This window comes from Rousettus aegyptiacus, unplaced genomic scaffold (genome assembly GCF_014176215.1).
Source record: "Rousettus aegyptiacus isolate mRouAeg1 unplaced genomic scaffold, mRouAeg1.p scaffold_m13_p_15, whole genome shotgun sequence".
Taxonomy (NCBI): Eukaryota; Metazoa; Chordata; class Mammalia; order Chiroptera; family Pteropodidae; genus Rousettus; species Rousettus aegyptiacus.
The window spans coordinates 50,233,559-50,257,490 of NW_023416290.1; the positions used below are offsets into that span (position 1 = coordinate 50,233,559).

The window sequence follows — 23,932 nt, forward strand, 5'->3', positions numbered from 1 at the left end:
AACCGAGAATTCTATTTCACTGGGGGCTTCTACACAGCTGTCCCCAATTCAGAAAGTTTATTTTCAAGTTCATGGACTTGGTGTTCATGATGTTTTTTTCTGCAGAAACACAGAAAGAGTGGCTCGGTTTCCCAGCTGGTCCACCAGCTCCCAATTTCTTAAAACGTGCTGCACCCAAACTACCTGCATTTTAACCAGTCTTTCTTCTAAGGGAAACTTCTATGGAGTCCTGACGCCCAGTGGGAACCCCCGCTCACAATCCCTCCCCTTCCTCATTCAGTGCCAGCAATTCCCTCGGAGGTCTCTCCGGCCCAGCCCCCAGCCTCCAATCGCACTGCCTTGGTTCAGGTCAACCTTATACCTACACCCAACCTCAGACCTGAACCAAGCAACCAACTCGAAACCCAGTCATCTGGTCTGCCGCTCCTCCCCGCTACTCCGCATGCCGCGACCAGTTACTTTTTAAAGAACAAATGTGAAAACCTTTTAATGATTCTCACCAGCCCAAAGTCCAAGACAATTTTTCCACTATTTTCCCAGTTTCTCCAGTGCCAGAAGACGGGTGCGCAGCCCTGCTCCTTCCTGTCGCCCCACCTCGTGATGAATGAAGAGGGCCTGCCTGAAGCCTGGGGTACAGACTTGGAGGGTTCACCTGGAAAAGGCTCAGGGAGCCGTGGCATGCGCCTTCCGGTCTCCGTGGGTTCTTACACGGCAGGGGGGTAAAGCTAATTCGGTGGGGTTCCGGGGCTCAGACCCACGGGTGGAAGCCACAGAAAGGCCGTGAACCACACCACAATCTCCTGACCCAGTATTCTGAAGCATCCTGCTTCATTAAGAGTCAAAAGTCACCTTCCAGGAACAAAAACTGCAGATACCACCCAACACACGAACGGAAGTAGGTAGAACAGATGTTTGCTGTATTGCTGTAATAGCAACACACACTGGACAGTCCTAAATGCCCAAGATATGACTGGTGACAGCAATTATGCAGGATCTCAAAGAGGCAACAGAGGAGGGGTACGGAAACTTATGACAGACACCCATCAAGTTGTACATTTTAATTTACAATTTTTATCAGTAAAAACGATTTGTTACAAAAAGGGAACTTCTCTATACAAAATAAGGATTTTTTTCATTCATAAAGAGAATCTACTGCCATGTCTTTCCAGATCAAATCTCACATTTTGCTTAGCTAAAATTATTCCAGAAAAAGATAGATAATCCAGACAAGATTAATGAAATTATCCAAAAAAAAAAAAAAAAAAATTATCGGGTTCCTAAACATGTTTAAGAGGAAGAATTTAATGAACATTTTGTCTCGAACTGAAGAATTCTAAATTATGCTTGTAACAACCGCTAGGAAAACCACTGCTCTCAGGCAGCTGAGTCGCTAAGGGGGCATCTCAGAGACTCCAGCTCACTCCCCGTGAGAACCTTCTCACACGTACAATGAGTCCCCAGCCCGCACCGTGAGTCGCACCTGCGACACGACAGGAGTAACTGCTTCTAAAATTTAACAAGTAAATTTTATTGTGGCCACAGGTCAACGACAGGACATATGACAGGTTAAGGGTCGGATTCTCCCCAGTTCCTATTCTATCATATAAATTAAATATGGGAAAGCACACACACAGTTTACTAAAAATTGGCTGTTTTCAAATCCCTACTTCCTAGGACGACACGCATCACGGTTTAAAAGAGGGGCAAAGAACAGTCACCCTGTTAGCAGACAATGTTTCAAAATGCTCAAAGCCTTCTTAGTTGACTGAAGTATAGCAGCCACTCAGTACTGCTCCCAGCAGTCCGCTCTCAGAATAAAAATGTAAAATAAGAAACTGTGAAACATCGTAGCCTTCAAAAAACTTTATTTGTTGATAAGCCTAGCTATGATAGAAAAAGCCCACCTATGAGAAAGGTTTTGTAGGTATTTAAACTGGTCTGATGTACATTCATGACTCAAAATGATAAAAACCCTCAAACACAAATGATTCTAAAGCCTTTACAACCCAAAATTAGTGATTCACTTAGATGTGCTTATATTAGCTCTTAAAATATGATCTATGAACAGAGGAGCTGCACCTTCCTCCCAATCAGCTGAAGCACACGGCCATTAAAGGTGGGAGAAGGAGTCAAAAATGACAGTTTAAATAGGGTATAAAGTTCTCCCCTCCAGTCTACTCAATAAACATATATCCACAATGAGAATGAAATGGAATCAGTGCCCAGGCGCCTCTCAAAGAGAGCAAGCATCTCCCTGTGGCAAATGTGATTTGGAACTTTCTAGCACAATACAATCTACTCCGGGTACACACAAAGCCAGCACGACCCACACATGAGATGCAAAGGGATTATGCCCACCACGGTTTAAACCTAGCCCCTGGGGAAGACGCAACTCCACTATAGTTTTGATCACTTAACTTAGAAAAAACATGCCTAGCAATGGCCTTCATGACTCATTAATACCAGTCTGCGGCCTTCGCCCACTCCGAGGTGCTTTTTTTATAAAAACATCTGGAGAGGTGGCAAGTGGTTGCAACTGACATCAGGTCACAAATGCTAAAGCTGGGGGAAGCTCTTCATCCACTGCTCCTTTCTTCTCCCCTATTGTTACAGTTCTGCCACCAAAGGCAAAGAAAAGGGGTGTCAACAGGTTCTTTGCGACCAAGCCTCGGCAAAAGTCAATAAATAAGAGAGCTTGTCAAAGGCAGAATCATTTTATGGGCAACCTCTTCTAGTTGCAAATTTGGGGGTTGGAAAAAGTGGGAGGGAGGCATGTGTGCAAGAAAGAGGTATGGGTCCCTTCGACAAGGACTGAAGACCCAACCCAGACGCCCAGGTTGGTGACGGCCGACCACGGTCTGCCAAAACCTGTTATTCAGGTTTTTGGAAGAGAAGACACCAAAAAAATATAGTCAGTTCTGAAATTTGCACAGTTGACATTTGTTCTTCATAGCAGTAAGGACTTGAATGAGAATCATGAAACTTGAGGAACACTTCTATTTTTCTTCAGGATTTAAAAAATTGTGTCTTGTACTGAAAGACTACATTCAGTGCGGGTCGGGTCCGACAGTGTTTGCTAGGGCTCAGCTGTTAAACACACCCAGCGCTGGGAGAAACAACTCATCTGAGCAGAGTGGCCGGTGGGCAGGCCGGAGGCCACCCTTTCACTGGTCCCCAAGCCGAAAGCCCTGTCCCCAGTTGTGTCTTCCGCCTCCACCATTCTGATCAGCAGCTCGCCTCATGCTAGCAGGGGGCACGCCGAATCCGGACACCCCTCCTCTCCTGCTGGGCAGCCAGCGGTACCTGGAGGGGATGGGGGGCAAACGGAGAGAGGACAACCAAATCACTGCCACATAGTTATCAGACAAGTTAGCGCGTCCCGCAATCTGTCACACTGAATTATATTAGTCTGTGGCCAATGGAAGGCTGGGGACAGTGTCTTATTTAACTTGCCTTTTCAGCACTTAGCTCAAGGTCCTGACCACAGAAGGCGCTTACTCTTCAGGTTTCTTAAATTTACTAAGTTTTCACCTAAATTCACACTCCAAAAAAATTTTTTTCTGATTATGAACTAATTCATGCAGAACAGCACAGAAACAAAAATATTACTCCCACAAGCCCAACCACCAGGAAAAAAACACATATATATAACCATCTCAGTATTTTGATATAACTAAATATGGATCAAAGGATACAAAATTCACTTTCACAGGACAAATGTGCCGCCTGTGAGCCCCGCGACTGCATTCTACGGCCTCCATCACAGGAGACTGCAGAAGGCGGCTTTATGCTCCTACAGTTTATTCGTAATCTTCCCTCGGACTGCATTCTTTCCATCTCATAGATGGTGGGAAAGCTGAAGCCCAAAACAGTTAGCTGATTTCCCACCTTACAAATTCATAAATTACGAGTCACAGGACAGCTGAGAAAACTCAAGTCCAAGTCTACGTCCTCGGTTTTCCCAACTATTTCCCTTCCTCGACTATTAGCACGCTGAAGGTGTGTTTACCTTTAGCTCACTTAACGGATCCTAATTTAAAATTTTGCTTGAACACAGAGACCATGATCTGATACAAACCGTGAGGGCCGACGTGCCCAGAGCAAAAAGCCCACAGAGCACAAAGTATTTCCCTTATACCCGGTGCTGCCATGTTTACAAATTCATCTCATCTTCACAACAACCCCAGGAGGCAGGCACTACTATTACCCCATTTTATAAACGGGAAAACTGAGGCAGGGTTGAGTAAAGCTCTTCTAAGGCAACAGTCAGGATTCAAACCCAGGGAGCCCGGCTCCGAGCTCGTTTCCTGCACCACTTAACTGCAGACGAGTCACACACAGTGCGATTCAGGTGAGAGCACTTGGTGACTGGAGCCCTCACTTACTCCCCTCACCCCTGATGTACTCGTGCTCCCTCCCCAAAAAGATAATGAATCCCTTTTAAACAGAAAAAGAACTGCGTACATGAGAGGATCTGTCTCCTTTCCCAAGTGGAATGCAGAATAGTGACATCTTAGAATTCTACAATTCTCGTCTTCCCCTTTAAACAAATACAGCTTTAGCTTTAACTCAAACTATTTCCAAGTGCTGGCTTCTCAAATCCATGACGTTCTGGTGTAATAATAACACTTCGAGGTGTATAATAAAATCGAACACTTTAAAAAGGCAACGCTAGGGCTGTCCTGCTTTGTTTCTTACTGTCAGACAATATGGAAGCCATCTCCACTGCTTAGACAGCGAAATTAAATGCAAGTAATTAGTATAAAAAGACCCAATTATATATAATCAACAAAAATTTATGGCAATTTCAAAGCAGTTACTGCTTTTGCAAGGAGCTACATTTTGTCATCTGATCTTTATGCAAAATTTAACAGGAGGGCTTCCACCAACAGAAAAGCTCAAACGGAAGGCAAGCTCCAGCAAGCAGCTGATTTTCCCACTGAATCTCATATACTTTGTTGCCCACAATTGAGAAATAGCTCCAGTTAAGTCAGAACATGGCCATTTAAAGTAAAATAATTGTTGGCTGCCCCCCAAAGTACCAAGTTTTTTTTTTAATTGATGCATCTGCCATCCGACTTGATAAACCTAGATAAAAAATCCAAGCCTGCTGTTATTGTGTGTCCGTTGATAATTAGAAAGCAGATTGGTCATTTGTTTTTTTAGCCTGGAGGCAACCCAAGGCTCAGAAGAGAAGCAAGTTTCTTTTCATGCTCTCAAAGAAAAAAAAATATGATAATAGTGTACTTGTTTGTATATTTTCAAAAAAAAAAAAAATCTTTCATAAAACCTATCCATAACCTATAAAATGGGGTGAGGTGGGGGACCCACCCAAGTTTTACTGCCCTCATAGACTCCTTGGAAGAATGACAAACTGCAAAGCATTAAAACGAGCAAGACGTGAAAAGGATTTTTTATTTTCTTCCCCAAAGCTTTTAAATGCAAGCTATTATTGCATATCCCCAGCTGGAGATTAGACGTGACTGTCAGGCGGGCTGTGACACCCAGATGGTGATTTCACCGGTCCCTTCGTCAACAGCCTTTGCTTCGCAGACAGAACGGTCACACTGCTCACATGCAGAAGTGTGTCCGCATCCCCTCAGCTCGTCGAAACCCTGCCCTCGCCCCACCTTTGGGACCAGGGCTAAGAGCTCACATCTACGGAGCGCCCACTACTGCGCCACCTGCCAGCCGCGCACCTTTCCCCCGCAGTCCCGTGGGACGGCCTGCCCCTGGCTTCCTGACGCACAAGGAAGCCCAGAGGTTTTACGAAGTAACTTTCCTAATCTCGAAACCTGGTAAATGAGGGGACCGGGATTCCAACCCAAGCATGCCTCACAGCCCTAAAGCTGTGCCCTTGGCCTCCTCACCTGAACCCGAAACGCAGACAAGGAGCGGGCCCGGTGGGCAGGACTTTACAAACCCCGAGTCTCTCGTTTCGACTTTGAAAAGTCCTATAAACATTCCAGTCCATAATATTTAATATAAAAATGTTTTAAACTGCTAACCAATGAGCCGACTGGTGCACACGGGGGCCGCCTTCTCGGAGCTGGAAGCACCGTGGTGCCCGATGTCGTCCCGGTAACCCCTGGTGAGGCTCCCTGGCTTCCTGGGACTGAGTGACCAGGGCGAGTCATTTGTTGGCTCGCATTTCTTTAGACAAAAAAGTAAACCCTACCCTTCGCGGAGTTTTCATCAAGATATATAAGAACACAGGCAGTAAAATGACTGTTACATGAGACAGGGGGAAAGAACACTTACAAGAACTGAGGTGTGGATAGAAAATTTCTTCCTCCCAAGTCCATCGGGTATCTGAACATTAGGAAGAAATAAAGATGTCCGACCAGATTTCCAATCAGCTCATTGATTACCCTGCAAGCAGAGAGCCACATCAGTTTAAAGACATTCGAGCAGTAAAGTGAGATGCAGTGAGTTTTAACTAGCAGCTCAGGAACGAGACCCTTCACGGCAGCCCAGTTCTGGTTCCCGGGAGGCTGTGACAGCTCTACAATGGGCCCTTTTGTAGTCTGAGTGGCAAATGCATTCTGAGGGAGAAGGGACACCAGATCTGCTGGACCAATGGGGTCCATGCTCCTCGAGGCCAGCTGGCCCTCTGACATCTCTTTCAAGCCCAGCCCATCCTCAAAATGTCGTTTTTGCTACTTTCTGCCTTAAGAGTTGGGGAGGCTGCAAACTTCTGAATGCTTCCAGTCGTGAATCCTGCATGTCTAAAGCATGGGCAGATGATAAAGGCTGGCACGAGAGAAGCATGGGAGTCGGCAAAGCAGGAGCACCAACGCCTGCTCCCCGTTCCTGGAACCGCCGAGCGCTCTCGCCTCTGCGCTCCGTGAGTGTCAGACATCACAGAGATCACTCCGGAAGCTGGCCCTCACCTCGTAATCCTAAAATAAGCACTGACCTTCTTCAGTTTTCCCATGCTTACATAGAGGCCACTTCGAGGTCTTATAGATCCATTCTTACTGTTACATATACTTCCCTGTCCTCACCTGCAATGTGATTCCTGTCAGGGACAAGTCAACTTGTGCGCTGCTCCCAGAGTCTGCCCCTCGGGCTGGCAGGGCAGCCTTACCAAGCTCATGCTACACTCTAAACAGTCTCTTTGCTTGATTCATTCATTTCTCCCTATCGATTGCAGTAGAATTTAGGGCCACAAAGAGCAAATATGTCAGACATACTAAGAACTAATACTATTAAAACCTATTAAGACATTAAAAATATTTTGTAGTATAAGAAATGGGAGTTCTTAGAACAGTTGCATGTTGACATCTTCTCCCTAAAATTCTGATTGGACACATTAAAGGTTTTCTAAAGTCTTAAGAACTAATTCCAGACCAGAAATTTGACCCTGTTTGATCAAAACTTCTGTTCTACTTCCCATCCAAGCATCTGCGTTTCCACGACTGGTGAGCAGTTTCCAAGGCATTCTGAAAATGCCTTAGATATAAAAAACACTGTAAGTAACATTATTCATAGTTCTTAGAGGAGTCATCTCAGAGACAAATCAGATCTATGTTTGCTCAATCTGGACAGTGAATCCAGAAATAAATATTTATTCAAAAACACATATATGGAACCATATTGTAACAAGGAGCTAACAAAGAAAAAAAAATCATTCAATGATAAATGTGCTTAGTGCCCTGCAATCTAATCAATTACATCAAAATGAAATTATTTAGAAAGTGTAAGATTCTAGTACATCGATGTTGAGATTCTTTACAGCTTCATAAAGATGAGAGACGGTAAATAAAGAATGGAAATCGTCCAAGGATTAGCTTCATTCAATAAATCTAATATCACTTACGAGCCTCCGATGATATAGTTGAATCCGAGAATAACCCAAGGTAAATAACAGGCCTAAGAAAGAATAGACACAAACGTGAGTAACCACGCCTGAGGGGGGGCTGAGTGGGCAGGGATGAACTGACAAGTGCTTTACAGAAACCCTTTGGAAAGTCACTGCAAAAATTTCTCAGATCAACCCAGCATCATTCCTATCGTACTTAAAACCTCCTATCTAAAATCATATGTATTCCTATATTTAACAACGGGAAAGACAGAGTGCTTTGCCCATAGTCTTCAGATATACACATGCCCTGTGGAGCTAATATTAAAAAATAGTTTCAGAAAGTAGATGAAAACACGGTGCATAAGAGAATTGCATTAAGGCTCCAACCAGCAAACTGTTACCAATAAACTAAAAATACTCTTCTCTTCATGTTCCCTTGTTATGTATTTCACAAAATTACCTGAATTTTTATCTCTATACATATTGATATCTTGAACTAATACTCTCCCCAGTAAGCAGCTCTCCAAATGAAGTCAACATTTGAGCCCCGTACCAAATTCAAAACATCATACTAAGAGCTAAGGGAGCTGCAAGGAACTTGACAAACTAGTAAAGAAAGGGTTATTCACAAATAACTTGAAGGCAGAATGTGGTAAGTACTATGAGAGAAACACAAAATATATGGCGGAAACCCAAAGACAACACTAAGTCCAGGCAAGTGACAGGAAATACGTTCGGTCGTGACAGACTAAGAACGGGTGGGATTTATATGAAGAAGAAAATACAAAAGATGTTACAGGTGGAAAATTGTGAAGAGAAGGCATAAAAGGAAGAGTTTGGGGGCAAAAAGCAATGTTTTAACTAAAATGTAAAATACGTAACAGGGAGCGGTAAGAACAGATTTTAAAAGGGACAGTTCCAGATCTTTCCCTCTCCTACCTACCCCCCCAACACACACACACACACACACACACACACACACACACACGAGATCACTCGGGGACACATGCCTGACGGGCCTGAGCTACAGAGGATGGGGGAAGCGAGGACGCTGGGCTGGCTGAAGAAATGCAGGGGGACGGGGACGGGAGAAAGGGCTTGCCTAAAGTATACTGCTTTGCAGTGACCTCTTCTGGACGAGTCAGAAAGTACACCTCTGGGCTGGAGAGGAAGTTCTGCAAAGACAAATGAAAAGGAAATTTTCCCAACTAGGTTAAAGTACCTTAAATCGTGTTCCAAACCAAAATGACACAATCATGTCTCTGTTCAGCTGGGCCCAGACATAAAGCACCGACATGATCAGGGGGATCATCAGCAACTGCAGAAGAAGGAGACAGGTAAAGACAAGGCTCCGGAGGCCTTAAGTCAGAGGCACTGTGAATCTACCTTTTCTTTTTTTACCTCTCCCCGCCAAATTCTCACATGACTATTAGAAAAACAAAAAGAAATTCAGCTCATCATAATTACAAGTTGATCCTTTTAATTAATCATACAATGTATGTTATGATATCCTTTGATAAAATACAAAAAAAATTTTAGATGGATTAAGAAATATCAGGGTTACTTGAAAAAAGTAGGCATAAAGCTTTATTTCCTATATAGTCTCAATTTTTTAAAAATGTAAATGTAAGTCCGCATACATGCATGTGGGATTACCATCACTCTCAATGTTCAAACATGATAAAGACGCAAGAAATGAGTATGAAAAATAATGGCTTAGCTAACTCATATCAGATCTTCAAAATAAAACGGCTATAATTCTATAATTTCAAATACCAGTAATTAACTGCAGTTAATGCCATTTAAACTGTCAAAGGCCATTAGTAGTAAATTGAAACATATAAAAGGGCAAATGGAGAGTTTCAACTTACCTGCATGTCCATTGCTAAGCCAGTAATCTTGGTTTGTAAAGTTAAAGATCAGACAGAAACCAAGCATCCTGCATCCAGTGTAAGTTCCTTTCCTTCCAACGTTCTGGGGAAACACACCTTTCTATAGTTCAGGCTGCATAAAACACCCTAAACACAAAGGTATCTAATAATTTTCATTATAAATAGCCTATTAGACTGTACAATGACAGGGAAATGGAAGAAAGTAACTGCTTTGGCATATGACTCAGTTTCGTCACCTTGCGCCCTCCCTGCCTTGCCCAGCCACTACATTTTAGTGCCTCTCCTTCCATCAGAAAATGGAGCTGCCTGTGTCCTCTGAAACGAATCATGATTATACTGATGTTCAGGGCTCCACGGCATGGCTGAAGCCCAAAACAGTTTTTCTTCCCCTAAAGGAGGATAAAGGGCATCCCAAGTGGTTCACATCTGGCTCTTGGCCAAGTGTCGATGGAAGTTAAGTCCCAAAGCGAGCTCAAGCTCACCCACTCAGCACTGAACATGAGCCATCGGGTTCCTTCAGCTGCCCGCACCATCTGTAAAGGTCTGCAGCTGGAAGGCTGCTGACAACTGGGTTGACACACAGCAGACATATGCTGTGTCCTTTCCCAGAGCCACGTACCTAAGGAGGGACACTGAATTCCTACTTAGGACCCCAAGGCAAGAACAGCAAGGAAGCCAGAAAAGGATGCTGGTTGTAAATTAATTTTCTAATCAGGACCACAGATTTCAAAAGCTGTCTTATGTCCCAAAACCTCTTTGTGTTTCAGTCAACGAGCTGTCACACATGAGAACACAGAGAACTGGGAACGAGAAGAGGGATCAGTAATAAAGCTCAGCCAAATGTGGGAAAATCTCCCAGAGGCGATGGCAGAAGAATGCATCACTCATGAGCTATACGATTTACTACAGCTTTTAAAAAGAACTTTAATTATTCTTACTAACTGTAGTAAACGAAGATGCAAATAGTGTGATTTGAAGTATTGTACAGAATACTGTCTGTTTTCCCAAACCTGAAAAAAAAAAAAAAGGTTTATTTCTGGCCCAAAATAACAGACTGAAGGATACCACGATGCAAATCCAGTTAAAGAGGAGCATGAATAAATAGTCTGCTGGCCTCCCATCAAAAGCTCCTAGAAACAAAAATAAGCCAAATGTCACGGTTCAGAATTTCAGAACAAAATAAATCACTTCTTTGTAGAGAAATACTTCAAAAATTATAGAGGAAGCCAAAACAAGAATATTTTTAAATCACTTCTCTCAAATAAGAGTAAATTTTTTAAAATGCCCAAACCATGTCTCAATAAAGCCCCAACTAAAGTCACCTAGTAAGTCAAACCTGCGTTCTCCCAACTGAATTCCAATAAGTAACATGCTCTGATGACCACGGGCTAAAAGAGACCCAAAGAGAGGACAGGCAACTACACAGCTACTGAGAAGCCACCCCCTGGCGTCCCTCACAGCCTGCCGGCCTTGCCTTCATTGCTCTCATCATAACCTGATGGCACATTTGTGATTACTTGGTTCATCCCTTCTCCCTCCACTAGACCGTAAGCTCTGAGTTGGGGATAGATGGACAGTCAAAGTCTTCCACAGCCTCTGACTCTAAATCCTCATGATACACCAGCAAGGTAAGATGGAAAGACTCCCCACACACCACCACCACCACCTTTTACAGATGAGGAAATAGGTACATGAGCAAAGTCACATGGTTTGTTAGAAGCTGAGTGAAATTGAATTACTAATTTAGTGCTCTTGTCACTAAACCATATCCAGGCTCTGTCTTATTACTGGGCAGAAAAATCAGCTCTCCCTTCTAAGGGTGATTCCTCATGCCTTTGATTGGAAGTCTAGAATCTAGACGCAGAGCGAAGACACAAATGACTGTAAGGTCGCTTCTAGCTCAAGCGGCCACCTTCCTTCCCCTCCACACCCCATCACACTTCTATGATATATAGTCAATTCTTTAAAAATCCTAACAAGTGTCAGAAAGGCAGAAAAAATATCTAAAAGAAAATATATGTCCAGCTAAAGTCTCTCCTTTTTTCCCTTTATTTCTCCCCTGGTACCTCAAAGGCACACTTTAGCCACAGTGCTAAGGATGCTTGATGGTAGAGGATTGCTGGGATGAATCAGAGCTGAGAATCTAACAAATGTTTCTGAATTTTAATAATACTTTTGTATCTTGATGTGGTTTTGGCTTTGTGATTTCTAAGCATTCTTTCAATTGAATATTTAAAATACTGTAATCACATAAACTACAGTACTTTATTATTTGGCAGGCTTCCAACTGGGAATTTACAAATTAACTGGTCTCAAATTGCAGGTATCCTGTTCAAATCAGAACCCTTACAAATAAGCCAAAGCTTCTATATACTTAATTGAGCCAGGCAGGAAAACATGCAGGTGGCAAATATTCTGTCGAAATGTTATCTCGAGGCTGTATGGTGAAGACAAGACCGAGAACCAGTGATCCCGAGTTCTGGTCCTAGCTATGTTACCTCACACAGCTTTGTAACCTTTGGGGCAGGTCACCACTTCTTGTCTGTGAAATCGTATTTAAATGGAAAGATCTCAAAAGTTCCTCTCTATGGGAATGTTCACAGCAGCAATATTTATAACAGCCAAAAAAGTGAAAAGAAGTCAAATGTCCATCAACTGATGAATGGAAAAAACAAAACATAGTAATTCCATACAATGGAATCTTATTTGGCAATAAAAAGGATTAAGTACTAATAATATATGCTACATAGAAGAACTTTTAAAACACTATGCTAAATGAGAGAAGCTGGTCATCAATGACCAAATATTATATGATTCCATTTATAAGAAACGTCCACAACAGGCAAATTTAAAGAGGCAGAAAATGGTTGTCTGAGGGCTGGCGAGGAAGGACAGGGTTGAACAGGAATGGGGAGTGGCTGCTAATGGGCGCAGGGTCTTTCTGCAGTGATGAAATATTCTAACAGTGACTGTAATGACTGCATAATGCAGTGTTTTTTGACCTCGATCTAGGAGAAATACATACTTCAAACTAACTGCACTGAAGGACAAAGACTGCTACATGACAGAAATGAATGAGATGTCAAATTAAGTGACAGGCACACGGCTCAGCCACTAAGGACATGGGCAAGATGTGTACACCTCAGTTTTATTTTTTTTTCCACCTATTAAACTGAGACACAGCTACTTACACCTCATAATGATATTGCAAGGATTAAAAACCGAATATTCTAAGTGCCTAGAATGGTCCTGGCACAGCTACCACTCAGTGAGCACTTACTGTCATGATGCCATTTCTTTATATTCGCTAACTGCCCTTAAAATTCCTCCAACGAGTAAACATATAAATTAAACAGAAACAATACTTAAAACTATGGATAACATACCTGTTTCAAGTCGTGTAGAATACTGATATAAGAAGTATAAATTGACCAAGTAAAGAAATCCAGTTCCTGGACCCACGGGGAAATAAAAGGTGGCAGTGATTGGCCTCCATATCTGTCGGGATCAAAATAAACACAGCTGTTAGTTTCTCTAAGCCCGGGTAAAGTTTTTTTCTTTTAACTAAACAAAATTAACTCTTGTAAAACATTCTCTTCAATGAAGAGACCTACTAAGGGACACCACCAATATCATTCCAGAAAACAACTGAAGAAAAGTTTGTATCAGTTACAATCACATCGATTTACAAAGCAGTTGGATAAAGTGACATCATAAAATAAGCAATAAAAATAAATATGTCTAAGCAAGTTGAAAAAAAACAATACTATAGCAGAATATGGCTAGTCTTTTTTGGGATCAAGCATACAGTAAAGCCTGTCAAAAATGAGACTCAATTTCTAACAAAGCAGTAATATCTTTATTTAGGAAAATAATAATACTAGGATAACAAACCAAAAATTACTAGATGTCAAACAGAAAATGTCATATTCAAAAGGTAAAAGTAAAATAGGAATTTTTTATCCAAATCATCGCGTTATTTAGGCATCATGGACACATGACTTTACAATATTTACCCTCTCACCCCAAGAAAAAATGACAGAAAGTTCTACAGTTAAAAGTTAGCCTCTCTCTTGATCCTCCCTTTCCAGCAACAACAGATCCGTTTCTCATATTTCTTTCAGGAAATAATAGTATGTGTTACTATTATCATCCCTTTCATCCTACCTTACAGTGCACTATTCTATACCTTGTTTCATTCCCTTGAAAAAATATTTTTATTGCCTTCATAGTATTCCTTTTACATGAATAGCTAAACTTCATTTAAAGCTGAGTGGCACTATAAATTCAATGCCACAATGAATATTCTTGAATATCCTCATTATACCTGTATATGTAATATAAATTCCTGTGAGTCAATCTGCTAGATCAGACACTTGCATTGAATTCTGGTAAATTTTGCCAAATGCCTACGAAAACGTTTAACCATTATACCTCCTCCAAAACATAGATTAATGCGTCTTCTCTCTACTCTCTCATCATTTGATGTATTTTATATTCACCAATCATGTTTTTAAAACTTTAGCATTTCCTTTTTTTTTTTTTTTTTTTTTTCCTAGATTTGCATTTCTTTATATATTGTCAAAATTTCCCTTTCTCACTGTTGTAAATATTTTCTGGTCTGTCATCAGACTTAAGTTTTTATGGTATTTTTGCCATAGTGTAACATGTAAAAGTTTAATCTAATGTAGGCAAATGTAGCCCTCATGTCCATGCTAACAGGATACTTCTCCACTATGAAAGTACTGTCAGTTTACTGTAGCACATTCATGGGTCACCTAAAGAGCAAGGAAGAAATCCGACTTATTTTTCTAGATGGTCATTCAGTTTTCCCAACTCTATTTACAAAGTAATTCACCTTTTCTTCATTGATTGAAAAACTACTCTTATCACATGCTTATTCTCTTTTATATTAAGGTCTACTTTTAGACTATTCTGTTTGGAATTAAACTCCTATCTCCGTACCAAGCTATTTTAATTTCTAGTTTTACAATATGTTTTCATATCTGGTAAAGTTACATAATTAAGTAATCCTCCTACCATTTTTCTTTCACATTTGTTCACAATTTTCTTCGCTAGTCTCAATATTTCATTTTTCTAAATGAACTAGAACCAACACCTTGGTATCAATGTGATACTGACACAATTCCCGGGCAGGAAGAAGTATTTCACAGCATTTAGTTTTTCATAGAGTTATTGTTTTCTATCTCTTCTTACACTCAACAACCAAAACTGAACTATCTTATCATTTCTAACATTTGAAAACTGAGCTGCTCGGGCTTTCCAAGTATAGAACTCTTTCTGTAAAAAAAAAAAAAAAAAATGTTGTATCCTATTCCGTTCTTATCTAATTCACTGGAAAACCCCTCCAGAACAACCTTAAATCATAGTGGTTGAAGAATACGGTCTTCTCGGACTTTCGGAAGTGCTGGCACAATGCTGGCTTTTGGCTGGAGACTGGAGAGTTATGTGCTTTATTGCACAAGCCCAAAAGACATGGCCACTGCGCTGAGTCCTCAGTGGTCGGGGAGGCTGTCCAAAGAAGCAAGAGGGGACCCAACGGAGTGGAAGTTTGGGCTTGGAAAATGAGTACAAAGTCCCAAAGGATTCTGAGAGTGCAATAAATGGGCAGTGCCGCTAACACCTGGGTGTGGCTGGAATGGAGGACACAGAGCTGACCGGTTACATTCTCCAAGTAGCATAGGCATGTGACCCTCACAGCTTCTTAATTCCCTGTGGAGGAAAATGCACTTTACGTAATAAAACGTGACTTGCCAGGAACTGTGTATTAAACCAGTAAAACAAAACTGATTAAAATTCATTTTGGTTTACACACAATTTCATCATAGTCTAACGGACAGAACACTGGCGACGATTTAAGACCCAGACTTAAGTCTTGGCTTACAAATGCTCACTTCTGTGCCTCAACTGCTATCTGTAAAAGGGGAATGAATGATATGCTAAAACTTGTCCTACTTTAGCTAATGGTTTTAAAACAACAGTGTGCTATTCTGTTCATTTACATACACTGACTCAGGAGGTCGATTTCATAGATGAGGAAACTGGATGAGAAAAGGTTAAGTAATAGCTAGTAAGTGGCAGACCTAGAAATTTGTCTCAGACGCCCTGACTCTGGAGTTTATGATACTGAACCCCTATGTTCACAGTGCCTCTTACAAGTGACATAATTATTATGAGGTATAATTACAATTAGTAAAAATTTTCAGTACCACTTACACTCACCATGCTTATACAATCCTGATTCTTCCTGCTTATGAAAAGCCCTGGGATAAAGACCAGATGCAAGCATGCCTGGCCTTGAGTGGACAGGGGGCCTTGGGAAAATTAGGGCCTTTGAGTTTGTGCCTTCGTCTATCTAACGCCATCTGTCCTTTGAGTCTGTGTCTTCCCCTACTCAATGACATTTATCCGATGACTCCCACCTTCTTTGTCTCACAGATTTTATAAAAGGTTGGAATTGAGAAAGTAGATTAAAAAGGTGCTTTCTAAAAAAAATGTTCATGTGTAGGTAGGTGTAAGACTATCGATATAATCTTTTAGGAGAGGCACGCTGGCCCAGGTTTTACAAATGCACTTTAAACGACCCCCATATTCCTGTAAGTTACTCAAGGCCTGATTTTAGAAAAGAAACCTTGAGTTTCTTCTGATTACATTTTTCACTAACACTGACAACATGACACTATTTTTAGCCACTGTGTGCACCTGTTCTTTGGAACTCGGTCTGTCAAAATACCTCACTTCTCTTCCTCATTCATTAAGCCTACCCTTGAGTTATACTTGCTTTCATTGATCTAAGAGTCTTATGATTTTTATTATTTTAAAAATATAATTTGAAAACACCAGGAGATAGCTGTGTCTTCAGAAGGACCTAACGTTATATATTATTTCTGAAATCTCCATGGAAGACACCCAACTAAATCTCCTTTTTTCTAACTGATATGTAAATACGATAAGGAAAAGGCTTTATTTTCAGGTCTAGGAGTGTCGGATGCATGTTTTCAACCCTGGAAATCTTTCGTGGATCCCTTAAGAGACAGCCAAATGTAGCACCAAGAGCCCAGAACCTGCAGAAGATTCGAAGGGGAGCTCCTCATTTCAACCCAACAGCAATCCCAAGGCCAGAACCATAGCCGCCCCAGCTTTTTCAGGAGGAAAGCTGGTTCCTCATTAGAGTTTAGGCATTCTCCCTAGACTTTTTCACTTAACAAGGGCAAGAAGCCCACATGTTCACTGGCACACAATACCTTCAAAAAAACATGAGACATTGATCTTTACTTATTAGTCCAACAACTTCTATTGAGATGTTTAGTTCAGCCATCCTTGAACTAAAATCTCCCAAAAAATCTGCTACTAAAATCATCACAAATGCCATCCAGAGTCTACAAAGTTTTGTGTGTGTGTGTGTTTTTTTTTAACTATCAAAAACAATAATGGTTGGTTGATCTGGAGTTAAAGTCTACATAGGTCACCAAGTAACTAAGAAAGAAGCACATCCATGTGCCAGATGCTGTTGTTAGCAAACTGTGGCTTGGGGGCGGGGCGGGGGGGGGGGCACGGGCGGCAACTAAGTAAACAAGAAAAACTAATAAAAGATAAAAGACACTCAGTCTCAACTGAGGGCTTTAAAAGAGCTATTAGAAGCCATTAATTCTACTCCTAGGTATATACTCAAAAAAAAAAAAAAAAAAAGTGTACCAGAATGTTCCTAGCAGCATTGTTCATTCTAGCCAAAGGCAGAAACTACCCAACAGGACTATTACCAGTAGAATGGGTAAATAAACAGTGGTCTATTCAGACAATGGAACAATATGATGAGCAACCTACAACCCCGCGCAACAATATGGGTGATTCTCACACGTACTGTTTAGAGGCTAGATACTGTAGCACACACAGATGTCGAATTATAATGTTACACACCTGAAACTTTTTTGTCATAAACCAATGTTGCCCCAATAAAATAAACAAGCAAATAAATTTTTAAAATGACAGGGGGGAGAAAGGAAGTAGGGATAGATGTCAGATTCGGAGGTGGGAAACAGAACAAGGAAGTGTGCTACCATTCCTTCTGCCGAACACTGTACTGGCGTCGTGGCCCATGTACTGCAAGAAAATAAATAAGAAGTTCAAATCTTCGTGTTCACTTTAAGAACACACGTGAAACTGCCCAGGCCATCAAGGGTATGCTTATGTGAAAAGCCACCAAGTAGCTGAAGGATGTCACTTTACACAAGTGATGTGTGCCATTCCTTCCTTACAATGGTGGAGAAGGTAGGTGTGCCCAGGACAAACGATGGGGCCGGTCACAGGGTCGGTGGCCTAAAAAGAGTGCTGAATCCTTGCTACACGTGCTTAAAAATGCAGAGTAATGTGAACTTAAGGGTTTAGGTGGAGATTCTCTGGTCACTGGGCACATCCTGGTGGACAAGGTTCCCAGGATGCAGTGCAGAACGCACAGAGCTCATGGGCAGGTGAACCCTACCTGAGCTGCCCCCGCCACACTGAGATGATCCTCACTGAAAAAAAGCAGACTGTTCCTAAGCCAGAAGAGGAGGTCACATAGAAGAAAAAGAGATCTCAGAAAAAACTGAAGAAACAAAAACTTACGGTCCGGGAGTAAATTTAGCATCAAATAAATGCTAAGTAAAAAAAAAAAAAAAAGATAATCATTACCATTGGCGGGGAGTGATTAGAAGTAGTAGGAACATTCTGGAGTGCCGGTAATGTTCTGTTTCTTGATCTCAGTGTTAGTTTATACATTTATTTGGTTTTTGAAAATTAAAAAAAATTCAACAAATTATAAATATGTAACATACACTTTCCTGCTTGTATACTGTAACTCAATAAAAAGTTAGAAAATAAACTTGGTTTAGGGTCCAATGGGCAACCTTATCTACAGACCACAGCAGAGCTATCTAATGTAGACAGGACTGCTGAGGACAAGCTTTAAGCATACTACCTACCCAAACACTTGCCACTAAAGTTCTAATCCAAACTCTGAGGCTACTTCTCTGCTCGGCTTGCAGACCCCGTCCATTCCTCCCACCCCCGGTTATGTGCGCGCATGTCTCTCTTCCCTAGCACACTTAAATCAATCTGCTAGGGTTGCTGTCACGGGTTAAATGTGATAACACAAGCAAAACCTTGGCAAATGTAAGCACCAGGCCCAATCCCAGGTTTGGTTGGTGACATTTCTTATTATTCTTGAAACAAATTAGAGAAATTGAGAGTTCATATCTTCCCATTTCAAGTCAGGATGCTTTTAAAGGGACAAAAAAAAAAAAAAAATAGGATAATAATCCAGAGGTTACATTTCAACTTCAATTACAAATTAAAATTAGAATCTTCCTCCCCACAGAGAGAAGGCAGTAATGACAGAAATTATTATTAGCTAATAAATAAATGGTAATATTTTTAATAGGTTTATTTACCAGACTATATCCTAGGCACTTTACATTTTTCTATGTATTTTATATAATAGAGGCATGAAGCAGATAACATATTTCCTCAATCTGAAGAAACTCATTTTTGTGTTTCTGAAATTAGGGTGTGCCTTACTATCAATATATTCATTTTATAATTCATATGTACTTTCTACTTTCTCCCCCTCCAAAAAGTTGTATTAAATTGATGGAGAACCTTGTACTCAAGAGACTTAGAACAGAGTGAACTCTTAGAACAGAATCAATACAGTATTAAATTATCTCCACTTTTGGGGACTGTTTTAGGTAATGTTTTGTTTCTTGATGTGAGTGCTGGTTATATACACATATTCAGTAATTAAGAAATTGAGGTTCAGAAAGGATAAGTAACTTGTCTAAAAGCATACAACTAGTAAGAGGCTCAGCTAGGCCTGCAGACCACGACTCCACTTGAAATCCCATGGTCTTCCTGCTCTGACAGAAAAAGAAAAATAATTTGCTATGACTGACTGGGAAGAAGTCACCCTCAAAAATGTGTTAGATACTTAAGTATTGTGTTTTAGTAGATATTATGCAAAGAGTTAAAGGAGAGCTCAGAAATGCAACTCACCGAAATAGAAACTGAAACGGCGGTCATCTATAAACTGGGGTAACATCTGTCTCGGGGTGACTGTGGGAACTGAATGGGATAACACATGGAGAGGCACAATGCAGATGTAAGGAGGTGGTGTTATTTTGTCCAAAGAAATTAAGCACCGCTGTGGAGGAAGCCCTGGGAGACATAATCTCTGAAACCACTAGAGCGGCAGCAGATTGTCACCTGTCTTCTAGTTAATCAGCAACCAGTATGAAGACATTTCATCATGGTGCACTATTTATTCCATTGATGGGTGTTAAGTGTGAGGGACCCAAAACTATGGCTAGCAGTCGTGTGAGTCTTAACATACACCTATGCGGTTCCACCCATCCAAACTAAGGAAATAACATTTTAAACTTTGGAGTTCGAAACCAATAAGCTACTTAGAGAAAACTGATAGATAAGGAGGAAGAGTAACATTTTAGAATCCACAATTCTGAATTAATCATCTCCACTTTTTTTTTTTTTTTAAAGCTGTTAAAGATCCAGCTTCTAAGGAAAAGATGAGCCTTTAGCAGAAAGCACACCACAGGCTGTCTGTCCTCACACATCAGCTTCTCAGATCAAGTTTTTCGTTCAACTGCTTCGTTTGCAAATAAGTCCCTCCAGGTGGATCTGAAAGCTAAATTTGTCCAGAATGAGTGGGAGTCACAGCAGCAGGAAGAAGGTGTAAATACTGGTGCTTTCACACCAGGGCAGTGCGCCGTCCTGCCTCCCGCCAGCAGCTTCTCCCAGCCTCAGGATACAAGCCCCCAAGAAGCAATGCAAGGAAGATGGGAAAATGACATGAATGATGACTCTAATCAGTTCACCTTTTTAACATTATACACCTCTGGTCTATTAGAAAGGCTTTCTTATTTTACTAATCTGACTAGACAAGTGAACATAATATTGCCAAGATGATCAAAGAGTCAGTTTTGAGCAGCTTTCTCACAAATCAATTTATAACCACAGCACCTCACGTATGCACATCACCCAACATGCCATCAGGCACAAAGTGCAGACATTTACTCAGTCAATGAATACTAACCAAAGCAAATAAAGAGAAAATATTATGCATTTCTGGCAACGGGCCCAAATCATATTCTAATATCCACCTACCTAACTTCTCCACTTGGATGCCTAAAAAGCACCTCTGGACTTAACATGGCCAAAACATAATTCTTTACCCATATTCTCCCCAGCCCCCGAACATACACCTCCCTTAGTATTTCCAACGTCAGTACAGGGCTCCACCACGAACTATGAAAACCGTGACATCTTTAAGTGCCGCTTCCTTCGCCCATTCACCCTGCATAGCCATTCAGCCACACTCCAGCTCGCCCACTCCGGCTCGCCCGCTCCAGCTTTCAAACCTGCCCACTTCTATTTTCACAGCCATCTGTGTCCAAAACACCATCTCTCACTTCTAAACTTTGTTCCTCATACCCAAACTCACATACCAAGTCCATCCCACAGAGCAGTCAAGGCAATCTTGTCAGCCTTTCACTCAAAGGCTCCAAAGCCTTCCTGGTGTCTTAAAAATAAAGCTCAACCCACAAAGCCCTATCGGATCTGGTCCCGGTCTACCTTTCTGTCCTTGCTTTATTGCACTCACTCCTGGCTCTCTCTCTGTCCTCATCTCGAACCCTCATCCCTACAGCTGGCTCTGTCCTAGCTATCTATTATTTCTTGTCTTTCTCGTGCCTGCCTCTAAACTTTCTAGTCCTTCCTCCTGGAAGATTGTGCCCAGAGCCAGATCTACCCAAAGATGGCTCTTCATCATTCAGATTTCAGTTCAGGTGATCTTCTTTGAGGCTTTTCTGGAACACTCTGCCGATGATACCCCCTTCGGTCACTTTCTATCACATGCCTCTCTCTCACTTTCTTGACAGAAACTGCGACTTTTCCCGTCTTATGCGTCGTTGAACCTCCAGTGCCCAGCACTAGCAAGTGCCACTTATTCCCACGCACTCACCTGCTCTGCGCCAGGCACTATTCCAGGTAACAAAGATAGTGGTAAATAAGACAAAGATTTGGCTGTCATGGAGCCTTATTTTCTGAAGGGAAGTGGACTAACAAATACCAAGGACTGATGTATAGCAGAAATATTAAGCGTAAGGGAGACAGAATAAAGGAGGGGTACTATCTTATGCAGGGCAATCAGATAAGACCTTGCCAATAAGATAGTATTTAGGCACAGACTTAAGGGAGGTAAGGAGGTAAGCGATGGTTATCTCCCTCAAGCAGAGAAACAACAAGTGCAAACAGCCCCGAGGAGAGAGGGAGTTAGCTGAACAGCAAGCATTCCATTGTGGAGCCTAACTTGCAAGACAGAAGCAAGAGATGAGGTCAGAGAGGAAGCAGGGGGCCTTGTAAGCCACTGAGAGGACTTGGATTTTACTTATCAAGCTGAGAAGACATTGGAAGGTTCTGGACAGGGGACTGACAGAACTTGATTTGTTTTTAAAGGACCACTCCAGATGTCTAGAGAAAAGATTGAAAGGAACAGGTTGGAATGATAATTGCTTGCAATGGAGAATGAAAAGGGACTATATTCTGGATATATGTCTATAGTTAATAGAATTTGCTGACAGATTACGGGATATTAGAGAAAGAGAAGGATGACTCCATGACTGTTACCTTGAGCTCCTATTATAACAGAGTTTCTATTTACTTCTAGGGCAAAGGGGAAAAGCATATTCAGTTAGGGACATGTTAAGTTTCAGGTGCCTACGAGTCTCCCAAGTGGTAATTTCAAATAGATGGCTAAATGTAGAAGTCTGGAAATAAGGAGCATAATCTTAGCACAGGGACTAAATATGCATATATTTGTACTTGAGCATCTTCAGTTTCTATTAAGTACTTAAGAGCCATGAAGCTAGATAAAATCACCTATATCCAGAGAGAGCGAGGAGGTCCTACGACTGACTCCTGGGGCACACTGCAACATCGAAAGGTCAGGAAGATGAGGAACCAGCAAAGGAGACTAAGAAACAGGCAGTGAAGAGGGGGCAACAAGAGAGTATTATCCACAGGCCCAGTAATGTGTTGACATAATGTCAGTTCTTAATGTCTGACCTGCCACTGATTAAAGACTTAAATCACAGAATCCAGTGACTAAAGACAACCTCCAGGAAACTAATATTCTCTTGCCAGAAATGTTACTCTGGTCTGTTTCCTTCTTGCTTCAAAAAATAACAGGGCTTTCCATTTCTGGAGCAATTAACTCTTTACTCATTGCTTCTTCTATTCAGCTACTTGTTATGCCACATAACAAGTCAGGGCCTGGGTAAGTGCAGATAAATAAGCTCTTTGCTCCTCTGACCTCAAATCACTCCTAACGGGGGTGTTGGGGCGGGTTGAAGGGTGGGGGGGACTCCATTAACGTAAAAGGAACTCAGCTGGCTGTTGAGTAAGTTGACAGCCACACGCCACCCACGTGGCACAGAAAAGTCGGAGGGCAGCTAGCTGCTCCAGGTAAAGCCAGGCTGTTGGTCACCGGCGTCGACTATCACCGACTTCCCTCCTCACCGCCTCCTTCTCTGAGTACAGAGGGCGGGAGCATAATCTTAGCAAAGGGACGAAATGAGTCCCTTCCCAGCGGGTCAACCCCACGTCTGCATGCCTCCAGCTCTCCAGACCCTAGCACCAGACCCCTTTGCCACCACCCCGCCCCTCGAGCACAGGACCCGGCCCTAAACCGCTGGAGCCCTCGCACTACAAATCCCACGAGGCACCGCGCGCCGGGGACCCGCGGGTCTTCGCTCCGCCACCGGGGACCAGCCAGGGACCTATAGTCTCCACTCCCCCAGTCGCCGGTCAATACCTGGAAGCGATAGAGGAAGGCTTCGGGCCAGAGGAAGAAGTAGGCTGGGCTGATAAGCCCGAGTTTGCCGACCAAGGGCACCGCGACGGTGGCGGCGAACCAGTAGCGCGTGATGGCCGGGATGCTCCTGAACCAGTCCCCGATGTCCGACATCTTCGCCTCTTAAGTGCCCAGGATGTGCGCTGCCACCCGACTCCCCGTCCCGGGCCCCTCACGACTCGGACGGCTCCGCGAGTGGAAGGTGTCGTCGAGGCGGAAGCCGCCCAAGTCGCGGTGCAGAAGGCGGAGATCGGCGGACGTGGCGCCACCGAATTCGGACCAGCGAGAGAGCGTTCCGAGTCGAAACTT

The 23,932-nt window shown here is 42.2% G+C and overlaps 1 protein-coding gene across 1 annotated transcript; it reads right to left on the reverse strand.

Annotated features, from left to right (window-relative positions):
• Nucleotides 1-1,051: 1,051 nt before the first annotated feature.
• DERL1 (derlin 1) lies at nt 1,052-23,932 on the reverse strand. The gene is made up of 8 exons (XM_016131191.2): nt 23,585-23,932; nt 13,086-13,197; nt 10,765-10,829; nt 9,679-9,705; nt 9,030-9,125; nt 7,823-7,875; nt 6,262-6,372; nt 1,052-3,303 (listed from the first exon to the last, which is right to left on the reverse strand). The coding sequence occupies exons 1-8, from the start codon at nt 23,735-23,737 to the stop codon at nt 3,165-3,167; spliced, it is 756 nt and encodes a 251-aa protein (XP_015986677.2). The 5' UTR covers nt 23,738-23,932; the 3' UTR covers nt 1,052-3,164.